Source organism: Episyrphus balteatus, chromosome 2 (genome assembly GCF_945859705.1).
Source record: "Episyrphus balteatus chromosome 2, idEpiBalt1.1, whole genome shotgun sequence".
Taxonomy (NCBI): domain Eukaryota; kingdom Metazoa; phylum Arthropoda; class Insecta; order Diptera; family Syrphidae; genus Episyrphus; species Episyrphus balteatus.
Window position 1 is genome coordinate 44,482,810 of NC_079135.1, and position 26,497 is coordinate 44,509,306.

At 30.7% G+C, this 26,497-nt stretch overlaps 1 protein-coding gene across 1 annotated transcript in view; it reads right to left on the reverse strand.

Moving 5' to 3' along the window:
• LOC129910948 (adenylate cyclase type 6) overlaps positions 1 to 26,497 on the reverse strand; it is an 88,926-nt gene that overhangs the window by 39,063 nt on the left and 23,366 nt on the right. The window contains exons 4-13 of the mRNA XM_055988554.1: positions 26,347 to 26,467; positions 21,378 to 21,505; positions 20,751 to 21,202; positions 14,778 to 15,070; positions 14,377 to 14,497; positions 14,105 to 14,264; positions 13,777 to 13,926; positions 7,272 to 7,393; positions 6,248 to 6,340; positions 5,960 to 6,106 (exon numbers count right to left, since the gene is read on the reverse strand). Coding sequence (XP_055844529.1) covers positions 5,960 to 6,106; positions 6,248 to 6,340; positions 7,272 to 7,393; positions 13,777 to 13,926; positions 14,105 to 14,264; positions 14,377 to 14,497; positions 14,778 to 15,070; positions 20,751 to 21,202; positions 21,378 to 21,505; positions 26,347 to 26,467 — 1,787 coding nt within the window. The remainder of the gene's footprint in view (positions 1 to 5,959; positions 6,107 to 6,247; positions 6,341 to 7,271; positions 7,394 to 13,776; positions 13,927 to 14,104; positions 14,265 to 14,376; positions 14,498 to 14,777; positions 15,071 to 20,750; positions 21,203 to 21,377; positions 21,506 to 26,346; positions 26,468 to 26,497) is intronic.

A 26,497-nucleotide genomic window follows, 5' to 3' on the forward strand; every position in this document is an offset into this window, starting at 1 on the left:
TCCATTAGGTTCAAAAGTTCTGAATGAGGATTTTTATATGGACGACCTAATCAGTGGGGGAGATTCGCCAGAAGAAATTTTTGGTATATATGAAGAAGTTAGAACCCTTTTACTTAGTGCAGGCTTTGAGCTTCGTAAGTGGTGGTCGAATGAAAAAACTTTGTTGGATGTCGTACCAGAAGTAGAACGAGAGAAACCACTTAGAATAAATGATGCAGACATTATTAAAACTTTAGGAATCAAATGGAATCCATCTTCAGACGAGCTCCAGTATGTGATTCCAGAAATTAAGTTAAACCAGAAAATAACAAAGCGCATTATTCTATCTGAATTGTCTACTCTATTTGACCCATTGGGGTTAGTTAACCCAGTTGTTGTGAAAGGTAAAATTCTGTTGCAAAGCTTGTGGGTAAAAAAGACTGATTGGGATGAATCAGTTCAAGCACGAATTTTTACTGAATGGGAAGCTTTTCGAAATCACTTGAAAGAGTTGGAATTGGTCAAAGTTCCGAGATATGTGTTAAGCTTGAGGTCAAGAAACACACAAATTCATGGATTCTCGGATGCATCTTTACGTGCATATGGCTGTTGTGTTTATTTAAGGTCTGTTGACGAAAATGGGGTAGTTTCTTGCAACTTGATAACGGCAAAATCCAGAGTAGCGCCTATAAAAACTCAAAGTTTGCCAAGATTAGAATTATGTGCAGCGGAATTGCTTGCTTCTATTATTTTAAAGATTCTTCCAAATTTCTCGCATATAGTTGACGATATTTACTTATGGACCGATTCCGAAATAGTGCTTTGTTGGTTGTCAGCACATCCTTCGAGTTGGGAAGTATTTATTGCGAATAGAGTATCAAAAATACAAACAAATTTGCCCCAAGCTACTTGGAAGCATGTAAACACAAAACAAAATCCTGCAGACATTGTATCTCGGGGTGCCTATGCAAGTGAGTTGAGGGACAGCATGTGGTTTTCGGGTCCAAAATTCCTTAAATTGTCACAAGATATGTGGCCTAAACAAAAAGATTTGTCAATGATAAGAAAAGATACTCCTGGAATGCGAAAATGTAATGTAGTTCTTTTGGCGAAAATTATAGATGATCACTTTGAGAATATGTACTTGCGTTTTAAAAGCATTGACAAAACATGTCAAATATTTGCGCTTATACTTCGCTGGATCATCGTAGTTCGCAAAAAGATGATAATTAAGAAAGAAGAGAAAGAACAAAAAGAAGAAAAAACAGTTTTTGAAGAATATGAACTTCGTTATAATTCACCTATCAGAGCTGATGAGATTGACAATGCGTTGCTCAGAATTCTTTGGAATATTCAACAAAAGAACTTCCATGAGGAAATTTATAAATTAAAAAAAGAAGACATAATTAGCCCTACGAGTCCCGTCAAAAATCTCAATCCTTTCCTCGACGGTGACTCATTTAAACTCCTTAGAGTGGGTGGGCGTCTGCAGAATGCGGACATACCTTATTCTGTAAAATACCCCATCCTTCTTCCTAAATCTAATCCTTTTGTCAAAAACCTTTTAACTTTTTTACATAATAAAAATTACCATGCAGGTCCCCAAGCTCTAGTTGGAATAGTGCGGCAGAGGTTCTGGGTGCTAGATGTACGCACACTTGCAAAGAAAGTCGTTAGTAGCTGTTGGACTTGTTTCAAATATAGACCAAAGATGTTGGGTCAAATTATGGGCAATCTGCCTACCGACAGAGTGCAGCCTGCAAGAGCATTTTTAAAGAGTGGTGTAGACTTTTGCGGTCCGTTCCAAACGACTTACAAGCTGCGAGGGCAAAGAACTTCAAAATCTTATGTAGCCGTCTTCGTCTGTTTCGTTGTGAAGGCGGTCCATCTGGAGGTTGTCTCAGATTTAACTACTGAAGGGTTTATTGCAGCACTTAAACGATTTGTAGCAAGGCGAGGTTTATGCAAGGATCTGTATTGCGATAATGGAACGAATTTTGTTGGGGCCCGTAACCAGTTAGAAGAGTTCAGGCGAAGTTTTCTTGACCAGAAAACGGAACAAAGAATAAGTCAATGGTGTGCCGCAGAGCGAATTCAGTTCCATCATATACCTCCAAAGACTCCACATTTTGGTGGGCTATGGGAGGCCGCCGTAAAGTCAGCCAAAAAACATCTCGTTCGCACCGTCGGGGAAACTTCCCTTACCTTTGAAGAACTGTCAACTGTTGTGGCTGATATAGAAGCTATATTTAATTCCCGTCCAATGTATGCGATGTCCAATGACCCGAGTGATGAAGAAGTCCTTACTCCTGGTCATTTTTTAATTGGTGGTCCATTAAATGCAATAGTCGAACCAGTGGTCACTGACTACAAGATGTCTGCGTTGAAGAGATGGCGACAGCTGACGTTGATAAAGCAGCATTTTTGGAATCGATGGTCGAAGGAATATCTGGTAGACTTACAAAGACGAGTAAAATGGTCTGTTTCATCTCAAAATGCCAAAATTAATAGCCTAGTTCTCGTTGGGGATGACAATGCACCTCCACAAAACTGGCTAATGGGACGAATAACAAATTTGATTCAATCTTCAGATGGGAAGGTTCGTGTTGTTGATATCAATACCAAAAAGGGCGTGATTCGAAGGTCAATTCATCGGATAGCACCGCTTCCACTAGATGATTGAAGATACCCTTTGGATACTTCAAGGCGGGCAGGATGTTTAAGCTGCGAACTCCGAATAATATGTTTATATTATAATTTATTTTACTATACACAATTTTATATCTTTGAAGTATTGTATGCATTTGTATTAGACTATAAGTAATGAAAATGAATCAAAAAAAATAATTAATCTTAATTAATACTAAATTGAACTAAATAGTCAACACTAAAACTTTGCTGAATGTCTCTCTTATATTTTAACGAAAATTGAACATAAGGATTGTCGAATAAAATAAAAAGAAATGATATCGTTGAACTAGCCACGACAAGACAGACGTGTATTTTTATTAGCAGCAAGTACTTTAAATATATATCAAATATCCTATAAAGTTGGACTTGTCTCTTTAATTTAATTTTAATTTCGCTTGTGAAAATTATCACAAGAAACAATACCTATGGACATTTTTGTGTGGCCCTTATTTTGAAAATTGTTGAATTTTAATGCATAGGTACGTTTACCGTATATAGGTCCAAAAGCTTCCAAATAAATTTGAAAAAATCCTATAAGGTTTTAAGTGTCAATATGAATTTTCAGTTTTGAAGTGTTTTGCTCAAAAATTCGATAAAAGTGTAAAAATTGACAGAAATATTTAAAAACTTGTAAATAGATATTTACCAGTTTTTAAATGTTTGATGTTTCTATAAATTTTTACTAAAATTTAGACTGTAAAGAGTACCTACTACACGGGGTCATGACCCCCCCCCCCCCCGCAAGAACTCAAAGCTTAAACAAGAAATTGTTGTGTGCTACTAAATTCATTTGGGTACGATGATTTTCAAAATGTCGATGTTTTAGAACAAGAACGAAAATGAAAAGTGAAAAAATATTTTGGTATTCAACCGAATATTTTTGCTATATCTGGGGATGTGGTCATATTTTTAGCGAACGCTATGCTGGATTAGGATTATTTTGATTCGTTCGATAATATAAGGCATTGATAGGCTACAAATTAAGCTGTGTTGTAGAGCTTTGTATGGATTTACAATCCAAATAATTTTTTTAATTTTGACTAAACCGAAAATAAATAAGAATATAGGCAACCTCTTCTTAAGGCAAATTAAATATTTAAGCAAGCTTAGGTCACTTAAAATAACCTTCGAAATCAATTTAAGAAAATCTAATAAATATAACTGAATATGTTTTATATTTTAAACCGCTGATAAATACCTGAAAGCTGATTAAATGAGAGCCGAATATTATAAAATATTATAAAAGCATTTCTTTAATTAGTATTGGCGTTTGAAATTTAGAAAAAATATCAAAACTAGCATAATTTTGTTTAATAATTTCTGTTACGCCAAAAATATTTTTTTGTCCTTACTATTTTGACAGAGGTATTTGAATCCTGTATCGCCTTAAAAAAAAAAAAATTTGCGTACAATTATAAAACAAAATTTAAAAAAAAAATTGTATTTTCAAATGCAATATTTTTTTGCAAAACCTTGCGATTCGTTTGCCAGAGGTTAGGAAGGCAATTAATTCGAAAGTCATCAGTGTTAATAAACTAAAAAGATTTTATTTTAACTTGTAAAATAATTCTGCACTACCGGGACACAATGCAGAGTTGTTTAAAGGCAAATTATTCAATCGAAGTACTTGTACATTATACTGTATTTTAAGAACAGGATGGTCTGAATTGGTGAAGATTTAAGGCTAAACATATAAAAGCAAACGAATCACATAATGTTTTTGTTTGGTTATTCTTAGAACTCTACGGAACTGTTCGATTCGAAATGCAAAACGAAAAAAATTTAATATTTTTAATTTAAATAGCACATTTTCAAGTTTATGCCTACTACTTTTGTAAAAAAAAGTTTGAATTTGCGATGCGGCGGTACTTAATGTTAATATTAAGGGCTGAAACTTTAACAGTATTTTTATCGTCATTTCCAGCAATATTTTCGGTAATGCTTTTAACAAAAAAAAAAAAAATGTTTTTGAATCAGTCTAGTGTACGAACACTCTTTTTTTTGTATTTAAACATAAACTAACCAAAAGATTGAAGATAGTATCTTTCAAAAACGATACTAGTGTTATTGATCAAAATTTTTGTGAGTAATTCTGAAAATAAGATACAATTAAAAACAAAAAAAATTATGCTGTTATTAACGGTATCTGCTATAGAACTGTGTTTTTTATATCTTATTTGAATTTCTGACAAACCACTTAGGAGATTTCAACGAATTTTAGATCTGTTTCGAGCGAAAACCCCAAAAGCCAACACTTTCTTCAAACTTGGTAGTTAAGTATTTTTTGGTGATTACCAAGAGAGATTTTTTTTAAGGAGCAAAACAAAACTGCTCTTATGATTCTGATTTAAAAAAAAGTGTCAAAAAAGGTCATAATATTTTTCAATTAAAAAAAATATTTTTTTTTACCGTTCTAAACGGCCTTGCCATAGAACCGTTTTCTTGATGTGTATCTTTCTTCTAAGTGACACAGACGTATTAGTATTAGTAACTTTTATATTAACCTAAAGAAAAATTTAATAAAATGATTTTTTGGATAAAAAAAAATATTAAAATCAATTTTCCTGGAAACGAACTTATGAGTTTCGAAACTATGTTCTTAGTAAATAGGATATTCATTTTTTTTTTTTAATTTTTATGTTAAAAAAAATATTAAAAAAAACGGCTCTAACGACTTTCAATTTTTCTTTTCTAAAAATTCTTTGTTTTATAAGAAATTAAAAAGCATACTTCGTTTACCATAAACCATTTAAAGTGATGTTTTTGTATCTTTAAACCAAGCTTTATACTGATTTAAAATTTTTATATTTTTAAATTAAAAAAAATCATTTTTGAATTTTTAAAAGCTTTAATATTCCTAGCAACTTTTAACATAAAAGCAAGTAGGTACATACATGCGACCCAGCTGTACATTTTATTATAAAATAAATAAAAAGAAATAAATAAATAAATATTTTCAATGATTTGTTCTTAAAATTCCTTTTGATAAAAGAAACAAAATGTGGGAAATAAGGATGATAAATTGCAACTATGCTGCGATAATCTTTAAAGTTTTATTTTAGGTCAGTCCATTTTTTAAGTTGAAAATTCAATTTTTTACGTGTTTTTAGTAGTTAGTAGATACACCATCTGCGTAAACTAACAAAAATCGATTGTTTTAATATTTTTTAAAATTTCCGCTGGAAATTAGATGTTATTAAAAAAATTCTACTACAAAAAAAAAAATGAAAAAAAATGTTTGTTTTTCTTTTATTTAATGAAACACCCTGTCTTTCAATTTATCACGTACGCAATGGCATCAATCATGTCCAATCCCATTTCGACAGCACAATGTGCGTGGTCGGGCCTTGGTTCGGGTAAGCCTGAAACACAATAATAGCAATCGCCTAGAAGTTTTATCCGCAAGCAATGATGCTCCGCTGCCAATCGATCAAATCTGTGTAGTACAAGGACAAACAAAGGATACTCGTATAATACGATGAATTGCATGGTTAATTAAAGCTTGCTTTTGTGTGTGCGTTCTATCAAATTCTGTTTTTGTCAACAAGCAATATGATGAATGAAACTAAGTTTTTACCTGGCAAATAACTCATTTAGAAGGCGCACCAGCTCCTCTGCTGTACATTGGTCTGAGAGGCTTGTGAAACCACAGATATCTGCAAATAAAATGCTGTGAAATAAAAGGAAAAAGAAAGGAAAACACAAATCAAAAGAAAAACGAGATTAGTTTAAGTCATCAACAGAGGCAACAATATTTTTGTTTGACAAAGCGTTCGTTCCACAAATAACAAAAAAAAAATGAATAAGAGAATTTTCTCTGTTTGCTGTAATTATATTTTTACCAATTTGATTTGATTTGGAATTACTTTTTGTGCGCCTCTAACCTAAATCCGTTTGTATTATTATTGACGTCAATAGAATGATTTATTCTTGTACAAAATGCTGGAAATGACATCAAGAAGATGTCATAATACGATAATATGTTTCAACTCGTCTTACTTCCGACAAAGTCCTTCCCCCATTCCACCCTTTGCTACCTGTATTGTAAAAGGTGTGGGTGGTAGAGGGTGATAGTCATTATAGAAAAGAGCTCTCAAGGATATTGTATGTTGTATGGTACTGTGTGAAATATTCGTAAAAGGTGGTTATGTGAAATATTTAGATATTACGTTCCAAATTCTATATTTCAAAACAAAAGTTGTTGACTCTTTTTAGAATCTTATCCTTTGGGCTCACTCTAAAAAAACGTTTTTATGGGCACATTTTGGAACGTAATTTTATGCTTTATTTCACGAGATGTGAGTACAACCCAACAACAAAACAACTTTGAAGTTTTATTTTTACATTCCACGAATTTTTTTTTTGTGGAAGCTACATAATTCCGCAAAATTGATCAGAAAACACTAAATTTCGCTACTAACAGTTTGTGGAATGCAAATGTACCAATCCAATGTAAACCTTTTATGAAATGAAAAATGAATACGTTCCACAAAAAATACATTTTTTTTGCACAGTACTGTCACCGTACATAAACATACAATGTGAAAAAGACATGTGAATTTATTTTTGAATGGCAAATAAAGCCTTATGTGTGTCCTTACCTTACATTCTCGTGTCGTTGTATATAGATTTTGTGAAATTGTGTGTCCCGAGGCTGGCCTGCTATATCGTCTTTCATTTCCATTGCTACATGACGTGGCAACACCGATAGAAGAAGACGTTCCTTAAAGCCGGAAATACAAAAAAAAAAAAAAAATAAACAAAAAGAAGATAAAAAGAGTCTCGAGTTTATTTGGATCATCATTAAATTTTCAACAGATATGTTCTTTTTTTTGTATTTTGTGTTTGGGTTTCCAGGCATTTGATGTATTTTTTTTTTCTAATATTTTGAAATTTAAAATTGATAGCACAAAATTCTCATTTTTTATTCAAAGAAAAAAAAATTGATTTGCAAGGTCAAATCAGAATTTATAGAAACCGTGATAGATCAGGCTTTAAACTGGATTTTTAAAATTAAGGAAACGATTTAGGGCATTTTTTTATGTGCTGAAATTGGTTTAAAATTATAGAATATTATTTATAACCCCACTATTGTTAAAAAGCATTAAAAATAATGTAAGAAAAAATAAAATGCACGACTGGGTCGCACGTACTTGCTCTTGTAGTTCAAAGCATCTTTATCTTAAATATTTATTGGAAATTTAAGATTTTGTGAAAAAAAAAAAAAATAAAAACAAAAAAATAATCGAAAGTTAAAAAAATTCAATTTTTTAAAAATTTTTTGAAAAACTTTTTTTTTTAATTTTTTTTTACATTTTACACTTCAATACCTATGATGTCTGTAAATTTTGAAAAAATTGACTTATGCTTTGATGAAATATATGAACTTAAAAAACATGTCAATTTTTGAAAAACGGCAACGCCATATTTCCGCTCTTGGCATTTTTTGAGAAAAACTAAAAACGCAGTTATGTTGGAATCAATAAGAGTACTGTGCACACCAAATTTAAATGAAATCGTTAGAGCCGTTTTCGAGAAATTTGAAATACCTCGAAAACGTTATATGGGAGATATGCGTTAAATTGGAGATATTAAAAAAATAAAAAAAATGGACCTAGGGAATTACGTAAAAATCATCTGTACCAAGTTTCAAGCAAATCCATCCACCCGTTTAGGCCCTAGCTCGATGTACAGATGGACGCACAGACGCACAGACGCACAGACGCACACACGCACAGACCGACGGACGGCATGACGAAAACCACTTTTTTGATCTTCTCCATAATCGTAATGTTGGTTTTGATTAAAACCTCGATTTTTTTTTTCTACACGAAACCAATACTTGCCCTATAGAGCAAGTAAAAAATATATACATAGAATAATTATATTTATAAAATTAAAATATGTAAAAAATAAGACAACAAAACGAACTTACTCTTAGAGTTCAAGATGCTTCAATTTTTGTAACTGTCGATTATCACTACAAACAAACAAAATCAATTATAACTTTTTTTTTTTGAAATAATGACATAATTTTCAGTCTTTTCTTTAAATCAATAAAGGTTTATTAGAGACTTTCACCACACTTCTGTAACGGCAGAAATTCATTCAAAGATATAATTGATTTTGTTTGTTTGTTTTTTTTTTTTTTATTATTTATAGTGACGTTGCTAAAATTTTCGACTTTGGAACTTAAAACTACGTTTATGTTTGAATTATATCTTTTGCAAAGATATACATATAAATCTCACTGTATATTTTACTCCAAGTTCACCATCTTTCGTCAGCGGTAGAAATCTTATAGTATTGGCCAATTAGTTTTTCTACAGAAAATATGTTACGCATACACCATAGTGACCCACCAAATGCTTTATTTTTCATTTAGGCTAGGCGCACACATGCGATTTTAGTCGCACGATTATTCAGTCGCAAAAATGGATCACAAGGATCTTAATGCCGGTAAACACACATGCTTCTAAAAAATAGCCGCGATTTAAAAATTGAAAATTGTCCCATTTTTTTGGCGACGCGATTGTCGCAAATTAAAATGGAACAAATGGACCAGTATAGTTGTGCACACACTTGCGACTAAACCGAAAACGACTAAAAAGTAGCAGTCGCAAAGAGGCCAAATCATGCGCACACATGCGATTTTCAACCACTCGATTTTTTAGACGCAAAGAATGAAACACATTATTTTAAATGAGAGCGCACAGACTTGCGATTTTAAAATCGCAAAGTTTAAAAAAATGGATCCGGTTCTATTTTTCGCGATTTTTTTTTTGCTGTACATAAGGATATATTATACAGAATATAATGCACCTGCCCGCACGTGCGACACTTGGAACAATTATTTTAAGTACAATAATGGATATTACTAGAAAGTGTTGTATAGTGGCTCTTTTTTTATAAACGATAGGAAATTTAAAAGGACAATTCCATAAAATTCATAAAAATTTAAGAGAAGGCCCTCAGAAATTTACCTAGTACTATAGAATGAGTATATAATGCTTTGGTGAAATAATGGTACTCGTGGGGTACGAACGGATTTCGTGATTGTTTTCTTTGCGGTCATTTGACCATTAGATTTGAACATTGAGTATCTCCTGGCTCTTTTGAACTTGAGATGATGCATTTTTTTTTATCGAAAAACGGTAAACTTTTTTTTGACCAAACATAATGTTTTTTCTTGCAAGAAAAAATAGTCGCGCGATTTTTTAGTCGCAAGTGTGTGCACGGTAATTTTATGTTGCGACTGCGATTTTTTAGTAGCAACGACTGAAAATCGCATGTGTGCGCCTAGCCTTAAGAAAATTGAGGTTGTAGCAAGTGTTCAATTTTAATTATTTTCCACTAGGAATACTTTTTTTTTTTCCATATTGATCAATTTTTAGATATCCCTATTTCAAGGAATAGTGTATAACTCATAAAACTTTGGTGTAGGTAATTACTGAAAAAATTTTCATCCAAAATCTAAATGCCAGATCTAATTTTATACAAAAGCAAACATATTTATTTAATATTAATAGTTGGTTCTCTAAAACTACAGACTTTCTATCGACCGATAGGTCGGTTGGACTGCAAGTATGTGCATAGTCTGGTAGGAAATCGATAGGAAATTTTTCTTTTGAAAAAATTGGATTTTAATGACACTACAAAATTTCTAAATCTTGTTTTTTGTTATAATGAGTTAATAATGTTGTTTTCAACCGTTGCTTGTGAAATAAAAAAAAATCAACGTGGATGTTATTTTAACCAAATTATTATCGAAGAGAAAAAAATTTTTTTTTATTTTATTGAAATTCCCTCTACAGAGAAAGTTTGTAAAAAGTGGTCTATAAAAGAATGTAAAATTGAATTTTTTCGCATGAAAAAATTTAGGTTTATTTTAAATTTACTCTTGGAATTCAACAAAAATTCAGTTAATTAATTTTGATATAAATATAATATTACTATACCAAAAAAACACACTTTACAAACTTTCTGTGCACTTAAACTTATTTTATTTTTTCAAAAACCCAAAAATTTTTTTTAACTAATTAAAAATATTTTTTTTCCATCGACAATTTGTTTCAAATCATGCGATTTTTCTTAAATTCCACTATTAAAAGTAGAAGAAAGAATTTTGTTTGCGTCACCTAGGTGGCGTAATGAAACATGATTTAAAAATTTTCTTTTTGGGAACAGAAAAAGGATATTTTTGATCAACTCTTAGTTAACAAATTGTCTGACGTTTATGAACATTCAGTGACTACTAAAAATTGTACTTAAGCATGTCTGCAAAAGTTTTCCTGAATTGGTGTGTTCATTAATGCAACAAAGCAAAAAGACGATTGTATAACGCAGATCTCCGACTTATATGAAAACACTCTTTTTTATTTGGGCGTTCTACTTGTTTGCCTCCCTTCAATAATAATGTACATTGCTTTTCAGATCCCAAGTCTCACAAAATAGGTACAATCAATTAATTGATTAATTTGTATCTGCAGCGAAACTGGATTGTAGAGCTGTAGCAAATCGTATGTATTCGTTACTAAAATGCGGGTATTCACTTCAGTAACGAGTAACGAAACGTTACTTTCTAAACAGTATCGTTACTCGTATGTTTCGTTACTGGGTACTGAAGTAACGAAACGTACGAAACGTACGAGATACGAAACATACGAGTAACGACGCGATTCCAGTTTCAATACTAAATCCGATGTAAGAGATACGAAATGAAGTGATACACTCAATTTGTCGCATTTCGCATCTCGTGTCGGTATCGTGACCATAGTCAGAATGCTAACTGCAGATAATTATCTGGAGCTTACTTTTGTCTCGATTTAAACAGTAGTGCCAAGGTTCAATCATCATTGTGTTGTCGATAATTTATACAGAAATATCAAAAGAGACGTTTTTGTATTTTCTCTATTTGGCCGAAATATGTATATCCACGACGCAACCAATCTGTTTATTGCCTTGGTGTTAATGGTATTGATATTTAGCTTAAGAATGTACAAACGTTTTTTGGTTTTTCAAAAAATTAGTTTATTTTCGGTGCAAAATTTTCAACACAAAAAAAAGCGGAGAAAACGAGGTTTGAAAATCACTCTCAATAGAAAAAATAAATGAAAAATTGTTCGACATGGTTGTATTGAAGTGTTAATATTTCGAGATCTGCGCGTTGCACTTTAGAAATAAAGGTCTCTAAAGAATTGTGATAAGATTACTGAAAGAATATAAACAAAAAATTATCAAAGTTTTGTCTAAAAATTTGGAAAAAAATCAAAAAAGTTTCCACGTTTTATTAAAAAAAAAACGAAAAAAATTCAATATAGCTACCTTTAAACTCTTATTACATGAGAATGCCGCAACTAATTTTAATGTTTATGACCTTAAAATGTAGCTTAGATTATAGAAATTGTTTTTGTTTTTTTTTTCAAAAAAAAAAAAATTTTACTCCCTTATACCAATGTACGAAACATACTTAAAATACCAAACATACGAAACGTACCAAATACATGAAATATACGAAATGTACGAAACACACGAAGCATGCGAAAGTAACGAAAGTAACGAAACATGCGAAACACACGAAACATACGAAATATGCGAAAAATGCGAAACATACGAAAGTAACGAGTAACGATATTATTGATGCGGGTACTAGTATCAAAAGTAACGTATACATGCGGGTACTCATTTTGTCGTTACTTTTACAGCCCTACTGGATTGTCAGCAAAAAAACACTGAGGGAAAAAACTTAAAATCAACGAAAACCACGTTGATTCAACTATTTTTCGGAATGATTTTGCGTTGAAGATGAAAATTTTAAAATCAAAGTAGAACATCGTTAGTTTAAAGTGGTTTACCGTTATAAAACATCTTTTAATCAAAGTTGTTTCAACTTTAAAAAAAAAACATCAACTTATTAAAAAAAAAGAAAAAAATGGGCAGCCGCTGGGAATCGAACCTACAACTCTTGGGTTACTAGGCGAATGCTTTAGAAACGTGCTATCTCGCTGTTGAAAATTAGAGTGATAAAATGCAACAAAAGCTGAAGTCCGACAAAAATAAAAAAATTCCTACGGTGTTTCAATTTTATTTTGAAGAAGTTTCATGTTAATTTTTCAACATTAAATCAACGTTGAACATTTTACATTTTACGTTGCGTTTTTTCCCTCAGTGTAGTCAAATCGTCAATCAAAATATTGACAACACTATTATAAAATGAAACTTTACCAGGAAGATGATCGCAAACATCACCAATAAAAAAGGCAAACAGTAAAGGGCTGAGAATACAACCTTGAGGCACATCGGATTTTGTTTCGAAACTACTGGATAAATCATAACCATCCCATACCCATATTCTAGCATTTGATGAAAAAATAAGATTTTCTACATTACATTAATAAGAAGTTTTAAAATAAACCTATACAGGAGAGCTTTATTTTTTCTCATAAAAAGCAGTAAGGGCTTGAAAGGAGATACCCCCATGAACATTTTTGAAGTTTTGAGTTATTAAATGGGATGAACAAATTCGTGTAGAGCTGAAGAAAGAGTCATGTCTCAACAAACAACCTGATTTGAATGTCAACTGTGTAACCAAAAGCTAAAAACCACTTTATTTAATGCAAAAGATGGACAAATACCCTCCGATTTTGAATTCTGAAGAAAATTAAAAATAAATTACTTTCTCTGAAGGTGTAAACAGTTCTTCCCCTAACACCTACATTTTTAACTTCTTAAACTCAACATCCTGGGATATTAAAATTTTCACGAAAATGAAAACTTCTTCCCTCAACCATGATGACAAAACTTCAGAAGTGGGATGCATAATTAACCTCTAAGCAAATAATATTCTTGAGAATTCTATTTCAAACCAAACAGAAAACAAAAAACAAAAAACAACAAATAAAATACCACGAGTCTTGTATCTTTCTGTAGTTTTCTTCGTTCATCATCAAAATGAACGAACGAAGGTAATAAAACACAAACAACAAACTAAAGATAAACAACGAGGCAAAGGAATAACAAACAAGAAAAGAGGAAGGAAAGGGAAAGAAAAAGTAAATGTACCTACACAACAAATGCAAATTTATATAAAAATTTCATCCTTCTTACCTGTTGTTGATTTTCCCTTTGTGTCCTTAGACGCGCCTCAATGCATTGACGTGTCTCAATGAAAGCCTTCCTTTGTGCTTTCTCCTTGGGCCAATGGGTAAAGACTCCCGCCAAATTGGTGCACAGTAACGCTAATATCGAACACAAAAGCTGCCAATAAATAAAAGTATGAAAGGAAAATTTTCTTTATTAAAAAAGCAAAAAAGGAATGGAGAAAAGAAGGTTATAGATGTTTGAACTTTAGCTTGTTAAACAAATTTAATCCTTGCCCTTCTTTTGCTGCTACACTAACTGCTTTCACTCTTCAAATACCTACAAAAAAACTCACCTCTTGCCATTGAAACCTTTCGCTATTGTGAAACGATGAATAAATATGCGCCAGTGAAAGTAGCACCCCGCCAATAAACGCTTCCCTTAGCCGCACAGGAAGCATTGTATAGGTCATGTAGACGAAGATCAAACAACAAGCGCTACCGTTAAAGGACCTCCTGCAAACAACACACACTATTGCGTTATTATAAATGCACACAAAAATATACCTCATGTTCGACGACACTATGCGGGGATGAAGTGGGTACTAGTTGGGGGCGAGATATTTACCTTGGCACTGTTGCATAACCCACAGCTACTTCGATGGCAAGGAAAGTGGCCACAATTACATAGGATACAAGGACGAGGAAGATCTCGTTCATAGCCGGCTTCGAAAGGAAACATAGAAGACCTGTTGCAGTAGTAGGGGGGTGGTTTTGATGGTTAGTAGTTGGTTGTTGATGACGATGATGATGTTCGATGGTTTGGGGGATCAAATTTGATTTATGGATTGGAAAAGAAAATATACAACAAAAATGAATACTCGAGGACTTTATCGTGCTCTTCGAAACAGAGTGAAAAGGACCCACAAAACCCAAACCAAAACTCGATTTAGTAAATTGATTTGGAAATAGAGCCATTCCGACAAAGTTCATACAAAAGAGACCGGGCATGTTCTTGAATATACTTACAAATATAGATAACTCCACAGATGGCCAAAACCACTAGAAGGGCAATAACTTGATCCGTTAATGGAATTGTTGACATTATAGTGGAGAGTTGTTCCATTGGGCTATCATCGATATTGTTGTTGTTGTTATTATTGGATAACAACAACGATGAGTGGTTGTTTGTAGTCACTTTATCGTCTACTGCCAAATTTAATTCGATTTCTTTGTTCAAGTACATGAGGCGAAAGTCATTGCCATTGTATCTTTGGTGACCGTTGGCCACTTCTATCCAAGAACTTATCTGTCTTTTGAATCTGAAAAGATATGAAAAAAAGTAAGAGGACTTCACATATACTAGAACATATAAATATAAAGCTACTCAATTGGTTTTGATACATAATATCTCTTCATGATGCTCTTAGTCAATATCGAAGTGCCATTTTTTTGGGATAATAAATTGATTTTCTCAAGAGGAAAGAGAACACCAATACAACAACAACAACAAAAAGGAAAAAGGAAACACGTTATGGTTCATTCAATTAGGGGATTTTGTTACTTTCGAAGGACCACTTGAGAAGGATAGACTTTTTTGTTTTGCTTATGTTGTGAGTTTTTTTTTTTTTTTTCTTTTCATCTTGTTTGGGTAGGTAATATTTCATATAAGAAGATAAATCTTAATTGGAGGAGGTTGGTTATGCTTGAAATATGACATGAAACAAGAGTTTGAGATTTAGGGGAGGGACTAATTAATATTTATTCAACGTATTCAACGTTCTAGGCAAATTGCACTTTACTTTTGTGTGCTAAGTTTTAAAATTTTTTTGTTTGTTTGAAATTTCTTCACTCTGAAATTTTATTTTGAAATCCTTATATAGATTTTTGTTCGTGTGCTTCTTTCAAAACAAGGTGATGGGACTGAGACATTGCTAAAATCATTAAACTCGGAAAAACTACATACTGAAAATATTTTACATTGAAAGCATTCAAAATATACAGTAAAAGGGTGATGAACACGACCTTTAAAAACTATAATTTAAGAATCTTATAATATCGCTTATCTCTGTCGACGCTAGCAGATGGCATAATGTCCTCAATATCACCGTATGAATTTTTAATTGTGGACACTTTCTCAAAAAAATAACTTGGTCTTGTATACCTTAAGGTGGTTCTTATATTGCTTTTTGCCAAAATTCCACGGTTAGATATCCATCAATTAGGTAGTTCTAAATAGCGAAAAAAAAATTTTGCGAATTTTTATTTCACCCGCCTAGTCTCCCGGTACAATTCGGAAAACCCCAAATAAAATTAGAAAATTATATAAAAAATCAAAGGAAATAGCGTTTTACACGAACATTTCACGTTGATGGAAGTCAAATAAAAATCTAAAAAAATTAGGGAAAATTTTTCTCAATATTTCCAACCTGATGGCGGCTATCCAATTGCATGTCCCAAATAAGGATCACCCTAGTATACATATCAGTTTTTTCTGCTCTTTTTTTAAATAAAAATACCCAGCATATAAGTAACAATGTTAAAAGCAATATACACACTACAGTATTTTATCGGGATCGGGTCAAAATTCTGGCTTCAAAATTCTGCTTTTCAAAATTCTGCTTTTTCAGCGAAAATTCTGTTTTTCAAAATTCTGCTTTTTTTCTATTCTGTTTTTCAAAATTCTGCTTTTTAAAATTCTGCTTTTCAAAATTCTGCCAGCATTATATTTGAACAAAAAAATTCTGCTAATTCTGTTTTTTTTGTATGGCATATGCTCTGGCTAAAGAAAAATACACCTCATTAATGTAATTAAACATTGGTACTTTCCTAAATTTTTTTATTTAAGTGTCGCAAATATTTTTTGAAATGCATATACTGACTTTCTTTGAAATAAAATATGTATACTAATTGGAACCGATGTTGTATATTCCTTTTCTTATTCAAATTTTTGAATATTCATCTTTATTTGATAAATTAATAAATTTTTAGTTATTTTCGGAAATGTTTAATATTAAAAACCTTTTCTTAATATTTTCAAATGTATTCATTTATAAAACAAAAATTAATTCGCATTTAAAAAATGACAAATTATGTAGGTAAGATATCAAATAAGCAGATAATTTTTTCAAAAAGATGATTTTACAGAATTCTGCAAAAAATTAAAAAAGGGTTTGGAAAATGTTAAAAAGCGCGCGCTTTTTAACATTTTCCAAACCGTTTTTTAATTTTTTGCAGAATTTTGAAAAGCAGAATTATGAAAAGCAGAATTTTGAAAAACAGAATTTTGAAAAACAGAATTTTAAAAAGCAGAATTTTGAAAGCAGAATTTTGTAAAGCAGAATTTTGAAAGCAGAATTTTGACAAAAGAATTTTGACCCCAATCCTATTTTATCTTTATTTTAAGGCAACGGCCTTGTCTGTCTCTCTGGTATAGCATCGGTTTCCGATAAATCACAGAAATTACGTTGTCATGTGTTCTTTTTTGTTATTTTTTGATCAATTATTTAAACTTTGTTTTTCTGTGTCGATAAATATTTCTTTTTTTTTTAAATATAAAAAAAAATTATCTTATGAAAAGGTTCAAACGATTTTCAATCTTTTTTTCTAAAAATTCTTTGCTATATAGACCACGGTCGATAGTTTTTGAAACCAAAAAAAATCATAGTAGAATGAAACCCATTGGAAAAGGAGGTGAATGATAAAAATTAAAGGAAAAATAAATTACGGGCGAGCCGAGTTCGGGAAGAGGGTGGATTGAATTTTAAATGGTAAAAAATGGTATATCTCGATTTCCGGCGAATTTTTGGAATTTTGTTGAGATATTTAACAAAACATATTTTTGAATTAAAATTTTCAAAAAAAATTTCCGAATTAATTTATAAACCTACACAAATTGCAAGAAATTAAATGAACCTTTTTAAAAAAAATATATTTTTTGAAATCAAGTTTTGAATTTTGTATCAATCTGTATTAGGGTGGAGTGAAAAAAAAAGTTGTCTTATTTTTTGTTCTACATAGCCAGGATGGGTGCCATTTGGAACTTAAATAACGGCAAAAAAAGTTTCAGATCGATCAAAGAAGTTTTAGAGGGTTCACAAGTCACTTGAAAAAAATGAAATCACCAAAGAGGTTAATTTATGGAGTTTTTTGATTTTTTATTGTTTTACTCAGTTTTTTTGATTCGATTTTATGGACTTAAGGCCCTTACTGCAAGAATCCATGCTCGGCGAGCACAGCCAACCCCCATGATCCAGCCACTTAAAAACAAAAAATAAAGAAATTTCTTAGACAAAATAGTTTTGGTTTTTTGTTAATTTCTCGAAAATGACAAGATGTTTTTGGATGCGGTTTTCTGTTTTTCTTTAAAAACAAATAAGAGCATCGAGTTTTAAAAACTTAAGTAGTACTTAATTACATAAATTTTTGAAAAAAAAATTAGTTTGAAATTTTTTTTTTTTTTAAATTTTGATTTCAAAAATTAATTTTTCAAAAACTGTGCCAGAAAATGGCAATTTTTGTAAAAGACGAGGTTTTTGGCTTTACAAAAAGGTATAGCACGTCATTGTAAGTATAACCGTTGATTTTTAATATTTTTTTTTTTAAATTGCCCCTCCCCGCTAAACGAAGGGGAATAGACCCTCCTCCCATACGATTTTTTTCTTGTCTCGACCGAACCTGCACGCTCTAACTTTTTATCATATTGCTCCCTCTCTTTTGGAAATTGCTCCGTCCCTGGTATGTAGAAGAAGAAAAAAAAAAAAAAGTGCAGTTTCACTCCACCCTAATCTGTATTAATATTTTTGGATACTAAAATCTTTTTGTATAAAATGTTAACTGTCAAAACCAGTTAAATCATTTATATTACGAAAAAATCAGAAGTCAAGAAAACTAATCTATGGCAGTTACAGTTAATAGCTGTTCAAAAAGTATTTTTTTTTTCAGTAGTGAGGTATTTATATCGTTTAAGCCATTGAAAAAACATCTTTTCCATTTTGATACAGTTTTAAGTAAAAAAAAAAACAATATTATATCTACTTACAAAAGTGGAATTGTTCAAAAACAATGTTTACCTCAAACAAAATTTTCATCCCAAAATCATTCAAATAGTTTGAAAGCAATTTCGGCATGAATACATCTGCATTATCGGAAAAGCCAACATTTTTGTTTTTAAATGCAACTAAAGAATGAAGAATTCAATTCGTCAAAATTAAAAAAAAAAAATATACCTATTTGCGATTATATTCTCTATTTAGTAAGAATAATTAATAAGAAAAAGTTTTAAAAGTGCTTGAACATTTCTAGCAAGAAATCTTTTAATCTGTCATTTTTATGAAAAGGTTGCTTATTAAACTTTAAATTTTTCGATCTCAATCTTGTAACCGACTTTTGAGATAAATAATAAATATAACTGCATTTTGTGTAGAATTTTTTCAAGAAAAAATTAATTTTTCTGACTTTGTATCTATGTGAAGGGTGCCGGTTATAAAAAATCCTTATCCTAGGATTCTTGGAAATTTTGTTTTACAAAATGAAATTCTGCGTTTCAGGCAATCATAAAAAAATCGAGGAATTTTGTTTTTATTTTAATACAATCAATCTTTCGTGGAAAACCCCAGTTCTGAAAAAAAAAAAATAAAATACAAAGGATTCACTGGTTTAGTTATCCTTGGAACTCTTTTGCAGAATCAGTACAGTTTAAAGTAAATAATTAACTTAATTACTATGAAAAGTTCAATTTGTTTAAACATTTTGTGGCTGTTTTTTTTTTATAAAACAATCAGAATATTCTTTGAAAATTAAAAAAAACTTTCTGTATTTATTTTTAATTAAATTAAAAAAAACTTTCTGTATTTATTTTTAATTAAATTAAAAAGTAGGATTTCTTTTCACATTCTCAATCTGAATAACAATTTTATATGCACAAAGGATATTTAAAAAAAAATATCCCATTTTATCCCTTTAGTACTTATTTTTTACGCTTATTTGACCACCTTGATTCCCATCTCAAAAAGTCTCAAAATTTAACCCAAAAAAATATCATATAAGAATATAGACAAAATTAAAATATTTTTTTTTTCTTCCAAACCAATAAAATAAAAGAAATAAAACTTTAGTGAAAATAGAAAAATTCAAGGACCTTCTTTTAAGAATAAAAAAAGAAAGAGTGTGTAAAGCACCCACTAAAATAAAAAATAAAAGAAAACAAACAAAAAGAAGAAAAACTTCATATTTGTTTTCGAAAGACTGGATTTTCCTATCTATTACCATCCTAAGCTCTTAAAAGAAGAAAAACCCTGAATACATTATCCCCCTTTGAAATTCGATCTAATATTTTTATGCCATTGGCAAGGCGAACCATTATGATATTTTCCTTTCTAAATGTTTACTTTTTCGTTCGATTCCTTTTCTTTTCTACTTTTTTTTTTTAATCATACTCGTACAATCATATAAACTTTCGATATTTGTGTTATACAAATAAATGTAAAAAAACCTTTGTGTGTTTATTGTGAATTTTGTGAAAATATTATCAATTTGGAAAAAGAGTTTTTTTTTTGGGATTTCTTTTTTTCAAAAAAACCCTTCAAGATATAAAAGAAAAAAATCATTTGTTGAATTTTTCTTTTGTGATGTTTCCAGCTAATGTTATTTTTAAAAGATAAACAGACAAAGGAAATAAACCTTTCAACAAAATGCATAAGAGGGAATAAAATACTTGCAAGCTTGTTACAATTGCGGGCCAAAGAAAAAATACAACCCTTGAGGTATTTATGCGCAAAAAATTAATGGAATTGAAATAATTTTTCAAATAAAGTCTCCAAATTCATTCCACAAGTGGGCCGTATTACCCTCCTTATGGATAAAAGCTTATTAAAAATACAAAATCCCAGACTCTTCCAGCAATTGAATGTCATTTCTTACCCCAACGCCCCCTATCAACCACAAAGATATCAAAACTATTAAATTACTTATCATAATATCCAATATCCATAATATCCTTACCTTGAAGTAGTTTTATATCGATACTTCCGGAATTTCCGTTTTTCTCGAAAGTGTGAAATACCACCACCATTGTCCGTAACCGTTTCTGGCAAGGACCTTCGCATCAATCCAGACGAAGATGATATTAAGTTGGCTCCTTCCTGATGTCTCCATGATTCTATGCTAATTGGAAAATTTGTTGAAGACCTTTCAGTACCGCCATAAGTTCCATTCACATTGGCCCCAAAGGATGCCGAGGACGACGAAGAGCCGTTGAATGTGAAATTAGATTCACTGTCCATCGAATTGAATGAGGAAAAAGTTTGTGCAAAGTTCTTGTAATGGATATTCAAAGTTGCCAGAACTATGTGAACTGCAATGAGGGTAAGGATCAGCATTAGTAGGAGGCCGAGAGTGTGTGTCGTGTTGCTTTGATTCATTCGCAGGAAATAACGTTGGTAGAGCATTTCCACCTGGATGTGCAAAAAAAAAGGAAAAATTGTTATAACTTTTTTTTTTTGTTTCATCGGTCTTCTGATTATAAGTTAAATTAAAATTATGAGTTTCCTGTGGGGCTTTGGGTTTTTTTTTCCTTTTTTTTTTGTTTCTCTTGCACCCCTGGGAGCAAGTCAATTTTAATTCAATTACCTGTAAGTTTTTGAATTGGTGAGTACTGCACATCCTTATTACAAGTTTATTTAGCCGAAACCAAAAAGATATTGTAGGACTTCCGGCAGTTGTGTTGGCTTCAAGGTTTTTCGTGTCCATATCGGATCCTGAATGAAAAATTTATTAATAAAAATGTAGATGGTGAAATTATTAAGGAAGCATTTTATTTTTAAGTTTTGTATTGTTTATAAATATTTTATAGATACTTTTGATATATTTGGGTTATTTTTAGAAATTCAATCTCAGGAAATTGGGCGAATTTATAAAGGCCTTGAAAAAGGGTTAATGGTTTTGGCAAAATATTATCGTTTTGGTTCTAAAAACTCTTGAGAAAAATGTGCTGAATAAAGCAGGTGTAACTTTTTTTTTTAATTAAATAATCCAACTCATAAGGATGTGGATCTTTGGACAGACCAAGGAAAAGTCATTCATAAAATAGATTTAAAAACAAGGCAACACAAATTAAAAATTATTATTTTAAGCTATTTTTAAATCTCTTTGCACGTGCTACGTTTTAACTTCTAAAATTGAAAAATGGTGTGAAGTTTATAGATATCTACCCAGTTCTATGTTTATTGCTTGAGGTTAGACTAAAAACAACAAAAAACAAAAAAGAAATAGGAAGTATTTTATTTTTAATCCTGCAGACAAACATTTGCCACCATCTGCCAGAGGTGGTTGTGTGGTCTATTAGGTTTTTATTTTTTTTTTTTTTTTATTTTTTTGCCTAAAGGTAAAACAAAATGAGGGAATCATCTGGGATTTTAAACCTTTTTTTTACTTGTTGGAAAATTTAATTTTATTGGCAGGATTAAAGAATTTATATTCTGTTTTTTTTTTTTGTCTCTTTTGTTTTTTTGTTTGTGGACAATAAGTGTGATAAGCTTTTAAAATGTGGTAAAGTTATTGCTGTTGGCAAACCTTTTCACATGACTTTTCTTTTTAATACTCATATCATTTATGTAACAAGTTATAAAAGACCTTTTCAGTGTAAGGAGAAATATGATTTATGTGAAAGGATTTTCTATTTTAACCAGGTGGTGTGCTTTTAGTTATTATATAAGTTGGCTGGAGAGATCTTCTAAGGCAGTTTAATTTGAAATTAAAAACACAACATCTGGGTAGGCATGTATGTATGAAGGATGCAAGGAGGCTTTATTTATTTTTTTTTATTAACAAAAAAATGTCCAAATAAAATTATACAAAGGAAGGAAGGATTTTATATAATTGAAGTCTAAATCTATGATTCCCTTCTATTTACCGATTTTGAAATGAAATTTTGAAAATATTTAATAAGGATTAATTAAACCAAAATCCAATTTTAGCCGATTCAGTCTTAATCAAAAACAACTTTCTGATATCATCAAAAATGAAAAGTTATTTCCAAAACTAAAGGTTTTTTCTCTAAACAATTTTTGGCTTCTAAAGTTATGGAAAACTGTGGGGATGAGTTCACTTGAAAAAACCCAGAAGTTGACATTTATAATCCAAATTAAAGAAACTTCCACACTTTTGAAATTTGTTTAGATAGTCTAAAAATAAAGCTTATACAATTTAGAAACTATGGGCCATGTTTCAGAGTTGGATACCCATTTTTTAAGAAAATATACCTATTTATTTTAGTAGGTACGCGAACTTCATGCAAAAAACTGATTTTTTGTAGAAAAAAAAACCGGAAATAAGCAATTCATTTCAGCAAACAAGTTTCATAAATCATTGTTTTGTAGGACCTAACGATATTTCAATTCTTTTCTGAAGACTTTAAGGGTGTTTTTTTTTGTTCTTTTATATCTCGCTTAGAAAGTGTACCTCCCATAAAAATTGTTCATGTTATAGAAAATTACTCGAAAACGGCTCTAACGATTTTGATTAAACTTTACAGACGTAATATTCAAAGCAATTGCAACAAAACTGCATTTTTAGTTTTTCTCAAAAAAGTCAAATAACAAAAAAATTTTATTTTTCATTAACAACATTTTGCCCTAAGTGTCGGTTCTTCCCCAACATCAAGCACACAAAATAAAGAAGAACTTTTTAAATAATTGTTGTTACTAGGTCTTAAACGGAAATAAACTAAAACTACAAAAATAAATTTTTAATTCGTTCCCATTTTTGACTAAGAGCCAATTTTTCAATCTTCTAATAAACAGTCAGTTAACTGTTCGACTAATAAAGTTATTAGGCTCATAAACAGTCAGATAAAAACATTGAATTTTTCAATCAAGAATAATTTATTCTACAGAATAACAAAAAAAAAATTGTCAAATTCAAAAATATTTAAAATTAAACGTCATTTTTAATTTTTTATTCATGATTGTTTTTGTTTTCTTGTGTTCCACTGTATTTTTTTTTAAATTCTTTCAAAACAGCTTTGACAACTGACACAATATTTTTGTTGAGATTATTCCTTAGAATAATTTTTATTCAACTCTGAAAGAAGCAGATAGTTTTATTCTTAGGAATAAGCTATATATCTGCTTGTTGAAAAATTGATTTTTTTCTCTATCCTTAGGAATAAGTACTAACTGACTGTTTAACTGACTATTGAATAACTGGCCCTAAAGCTAAACATTTTTGTTCATTATTGTTTTCTTCATATATACAGTAAAATAAGGAGAGAAAAAATTAATCTCGGAATGAATGTTAGTAGAAATTTTTTTTGCTCAATAGCTTCCTTTTGCCATTCTATAACATATCTCAAAAGTCTAGAAAAATCTCATGTCCGCTTGTCGCGATTTCAAGGTCAAATCGCGAAATGGAGATTTTCAAAATTAGCAAAAATAGGCTATGGTATTATATACAGATATGATACATGATTTCAAGGCATTTTTTAATGCTGATTCCAAAAAATCTAAAATCAAGACAATCTGACGTCTCTGAAAAAAGTTATACCTGTTTTTCATCTGTCAACCCATATTATTATAACAGTTGCTAACTTACTACCGAAAAACCCTTAATAGTTATGGTAGATGAACCAAATTTTGCATGAAGATTTTAGAATCCATATCATTATTAAAAATCAAAACAATCCATTACAAAAAATATATACACCTACGAAATAATGGTATTTTTTGATGGAGGGGCAAATTTTAGGATATGCACTAAAGAAGATTCTTGTTCATCTTAGGAATAAGTGCTAATAGGCTAATTTTTTCATTTAAATCTTTGTTTGAATATTCTTTAACTACCCTCAAAAATCTAAAAAAATCTCATGTCCGCAAGTCCTAATTTTCTTGGTTTGAAGATAAGGTGTAGATTTGAAAAAATTGAAAAACTACTCTTCAGATATTTGTGTCAGATCAAAATGAATAAGGTACATTACTTTTCAGGGATGGTCATATTGATTTGTTTGTGGGTTTTGTTGGAATCAGCGTTAAAAAAATACCTTGAAATGATATGGGTTATGTTGGTATACATATAAGAATCTAAAATTTTCTTATTATTTTTTTTAAATCTGCACCTAACTTAGTTTAACCTGGAAAATAAGAACTTGAGGTCATGAGATTTTCGATAGTAAGTTAGCAACTGTTATAATAATATGGGTTGACAGATGAAAAACAGGTATAACTTTTTTCAGAGACGTCAGATTGCCTTGATTTTAAATTTTTTGGAATCAGCATAAAAAAATACCTTGAAATCATGTATCATATGTGTATATAATACCATAGCCTATTTTTGCTAATTTTGAAAATCTCCATTTCGCGATTTGACCTTGAAATCGCGACAAGCGGACATGAGATTTTTCTAGACTTTTGAGTTATGTTATAGAATGGCAAAAGGAAGATATTGAGCAAAAAAAATTTCTACTAACATTCATTCCGAGGTTAAATCCTTATTTGACTGGATTAATAAGAATAAATTTATAAAACACTACGTTTAAAACACATTTATCGAAGAAAATCGGTCCCAAAGTCAAAAATTAAAATAAACATAATTCCATTTAAAAATAATATCTGAGAAATTAAAAAAGATATTAACATTTTTTAAATGCAGGCACAAAGAATAGCATTTCTTCTAAAAATCCAGACATTAATGAAGTTCTTATCATAAGTATTAACGGAGTTATTAACATTAACATGAGTAAAGGCATACCAAAGTAAGGGTTTCCTAAATAACCGCCAAAGGGTATCAACTTTGCAGATAGAGAGTAACTGTTAAACAATTTTTTTTCTTAGAATATACCCAAGAATCATCCCTCAAAATCTTCTTATCTCATTTCGGAACACCCTGTATAGACGCAGCTCTTAAAAGCAACAATTAAATTACCATGAAAGTTCTTTGAACTGCAAGAGCAAGTACGTGCGACCCAGTCGTGCATTTTATTTCTTATTACAAAAGCACGATCTTATTTTTATCAAGAAGATTCAATTAATGTTCAATATTGTACCGAAATTTCAACCTGAAATTGTATCTTTTTTCTTTGGTCTGGAAGAGCTGTTTTGATTTTTGTCAATTTTTGAAAAGCCGTAAAGATATTTTTGTTAGATTTTATATCGACCAATTTTCAAAAAATGCAGGTTTTATCAACAAAGTGAAAAAAAAAAATGAGTTTTCTAATATCGGACTTCTGTATAAACAAAAATGTTTGAAGCATCACAAATTTTTCAAATAACATAATATTTTAGATGTTTAAAATATAAATCATTTTGTTAGGTCAGAGAGAATGCCACTTCCATAGTCGAGCATTTTCATCCTCTAAAAAACCAGTAAAAAAAAAGAACAAACTACCTCATGATTTAATGTATTTGAATATTTTGTGGAGCAACGAAAAACAAAACAAAAAAAAACTAACCAAAGTTATGCAGTCAAAATATTCAGCTTGACATTCATAATGTCCTTGTGGAAATGTGTTCAAATCCTTGGCAACATTTTGATACTCCTTTTTTTTTTGTTTTGTTTCGTTCAAAAAAAAAAACAAAAAAATATTTAAATATTTAAATCCACATACCCTGGTGCTGTTGCAGTAGCTGTGCGGCCTCGTCTCGTTGGCAAAGCATCGGACTCGTACACGTTGAACCTGAGTTGGTCGAATCCAAGGACTCATCAATATTGCATCTCGTCACACCTACCTAGGAACGGGGTTGACACACAAGAGCAAA